Below are 3,207 nucleotides of genomic sequence, written 5' to 3' on the forward strand. Positions count from 1 at the left end.
AACTGTGGTGTTGGAGAAGACTCCTCAGAGTCCCTTGGACTGCAAGGACATCCAACCAGTCCATTCTAAAGGAGATCAGTCCTGGGTGTTCTTTGGAAGGACTGATGCTAAAGCTGAAACTCCAGTACTTTGGCCACCTCTTGTGAAGAGCTGACTCACTGGAAAACTCTGATGCTGGGAAGGATTGGGGACAGGAGGAGAAGGGGACAACAGAGGATGAGATGGCTGGATGGCATCACCAACTTGATGGACAGGAGTTTGGGTGAACTCCGGGAATTGGTGATGGACAGGGAGGCCAGGTGTACTGCAATTCATGTGGTCGCAAAGAGTTGGACACAACTGAGAGACTGAACTGAACTGAACTGAAAGGAGACACACATTAAATAAAGGAGCCAAACAGGTTGAAAATAAAACGATAGTAACAGATGGACCTTGCAGACAGACCTAATTAAAAGAAAACTGGTACAGCTATGTTACTATCATACAAAAGAGACCTATGACAAAAAGCATTACCAGATATGATAAAAGGTTTGACTCACCACTAAGCTATAACAATTCTAAATGTTATGTGCCTATTTAGTCTCAAAACACATAAAATGAAAGTTGACGAAGCTACAAAGGATAAATAAGACAAATCTATAACACAGTGGGAGATTCCAACCCAATTATCTCAGTAACTGACAGAATATTCAGACAAAATAATTAAATATGATCCTACTTGATATATATAAAATACAATGACCAAAAAAAAGCAAACTATGTTCTTTTTAAGTGTACATGAAATGTTTGCCAAAGTTGTCCATAGCCCGATCCACAATGCAAATCTGAACAAACTTCAATACTGAAAATATTTTCATACTGGGAGAAATCAATAATAAAATGGTAACTAGGAAATCCTCATACTTTTGGAAATGAAGAATTCTATTTCAAAACAGTCAAAAGAGCAAAGGAGAAATCACAATGATTTTTTTTAAGTATTTTGAAGTAAAGAATAATACAGATACAACACACCAAAACTTACGGGATGCAGCTAAGAAGTCAGGACTTGGAAGGAATGTAGATTTGAATATATTAGATGCATATATTAAAAGCATGTATTAGAAAATCTAAACAAGTCACACAGACTCAAACTTACATAACCAAATCAATTTCAGTTTTAAACACAAAAACATATCCTACCCTTCACAGTTCTTTCACAGTGTACCTTCTGCATACTGGATTAACAAATAAATGATCCAAACATTCTAAGAAAGAAGATGCAACTACCTGTATAAAAACATTACATCTACTGGTGAGGTCTTCGGCAAATTTATCCATTCTCTGCTCTTTAGATAAAATAGATTCCATTTTCATCATCCATGAACTCACAAAGACGTAGTAAGACTGTACATCTCTAACAAAGGAAAATATTGAGGTTATTCAGCACAGGAAAGAAAATTTACTTCCATTTCTTCTTCTGGCTACAATAAAATATTTCCTGGCAGCAGTCAATTCATCTTTCAGATTTTTTTTTCCAGATTTTCGAAATATACATGTTATACATACACACATAATTTACTTAAGCAACAAATATTCACTGAATGTCTATACAGGCCAGGCACTGTTTTTCAGTACTAAAAACAAAAAACAGCAGTAAACAAAACAGACAAAAATCTCTGCTCCCATGAAGCTTACATTCTAGAAAGAAGAGCTGTGCAATAAAGCAATCAGTAACTGAACTCTGAGATGTCAGATATGTGCTATGGAAAAAATACAGCAGGGAAAAGTGACTGGGGCAGCAAGTACAATTTTAAACACAGTGATCAAAGTAGCCTTATTGAAAAAGTGATTGTGAGCCAAGATTTGAAGGAGACAAATAAGTAATCCATGCAAATATTCAACAGATGAGAATTTTAGGAAAGTAAACAACAAATGCAATCATCTCAAAACAGAAGAGTGTGCGCCATGCTCAAGTACTAAAAGAAGTCAGGATGACTGAAGAGCAGAGAGGAGGGGTGAGAACAGAAAAGGAGATCAGAGATACACAGGGGTGAGTGGGTTGGAGGAACAGGTAAAGTGGAGAGTAGAAAGGGATTTGTATAAGGCCTGGTAAGGACTTCAGTGGAAAGCCTCTGAAGTTGCTCAGTCATGTGCAACTCTTTGCAATCCCATGGACTGTAACTTACCAGGCTCCTCCATCCATGGAATTTTCCAGGCAAGAGTACTGGAGTGGGTTGCCATTTCCTTCTCCAGGGGATCTTCCTGACCCAGGGATCGAACCTGAGTCTCCCACATTGCAGGCAGATGCTTTACCTTCTGAGCCACCAGGGAAGCCCCCCTTTAGACTCAACCTTGTTGGTACCAGGGATCGGTGTTACGGAAGATGATCTTCCCACAACCTGGGGGAGCTGGGGTGAATGGTTATGGGATGATGCAAGCACAGTGCATTTATTGTGCACTTTATTTCTATTACTATATCAGCTCCACCTCAGGTCATCAAGGCATTAGATCCTGAAGGTTGGGGATACCTGCGAGCGGATTTGAGCAGACTGACCTACTCTAACTCTGAGGAGGATCAGAATCACTTTGGTTGGCATACTGAAAATAAACTATATAGGGAACAATGGCAAAAGCAGGAAAACCACTTAGGAAGTTCCTGTGATAATGCAGAGGAAAGGAGATGACAGCCAGAACCAGAATGAAGTATTTAGAATCTGAAAATTAAAGCTAACATTTACTGAATGCTTACTAAATATCCAATCACTGTTAAAAGCACTTTACACAAATTAACTCATTCCATCCTCACATTAACCTTGTGAGGTAACCAACATATTATGATCTCCATTTTACAGAACAGGAAATTGACAAACAGGGAAATTAAGTAATGGGCCCAACATCATACTAGTACTCAGCTGAGCCAGGACTTAAGCCCAAATCTAGGAAACTGTCCCAACCTCGAAAAGCTGAATCAGTAATAAAATTCTAAGCAGGTTGCTTATTAACACTACATCACTCTATCAAAGCATATCAAATCACTCAAGATGAGAACTTTCAGGGGCACAACTATTTAAGGTATACTCTTTTATTTTAAAAACGCATATATATGGAATTTAGAAAGATGGTAACAATAACCGGGTGTACGAGACAGCAAAAGAGACACTGATGTATAGAACAGTCTTATGGACTCTGTGGGAGAGGGAGAGGGTGGGAAGATTTGGGAGAATGGCA

The 3,207-nt window shown here is 38.7% G+C and overlaps 1 protein-coding gene across 1 annotated transcript in view; it reads right to left on the bottom strand.

Annotated features, from left to right (window-relative positions):
* KIAA1033 (KIAA1033 ortholog) overlaps nucleotides 1–3,207 on the bottom strand; it is a 63,949-nt gene that overhangs the window by 40,804 nt on the left and 19,938 nt on the right. The window contains exon 14 of the mRNA XM_010853391.1: nucleotides 1,267–1,393. Within this exon, the coding sequence (XP_010851693.1) occupies nucleotides 1,267–1,393 (127 nt within the window). The remainder of the gene's footprint in view (nucleotides 1–1,266; nucleotides 1,394–3,207) is intronic.

Source organism: Bison bison, unplaced genomic scaffold, assembly GCF_000754665.1.
Source record: "Bison bison bison isolate TAMUID 2011002044 unplaced genomic scaffold, Bison_UMD1.0 scf7180017864327, whole genome shotgun sequence".
Lineage (NCBI taxonomy): Eukaryota > Metazoa > Chordata > Mammalia > Artiodactyla > Bovidae > Bison > Bison bison.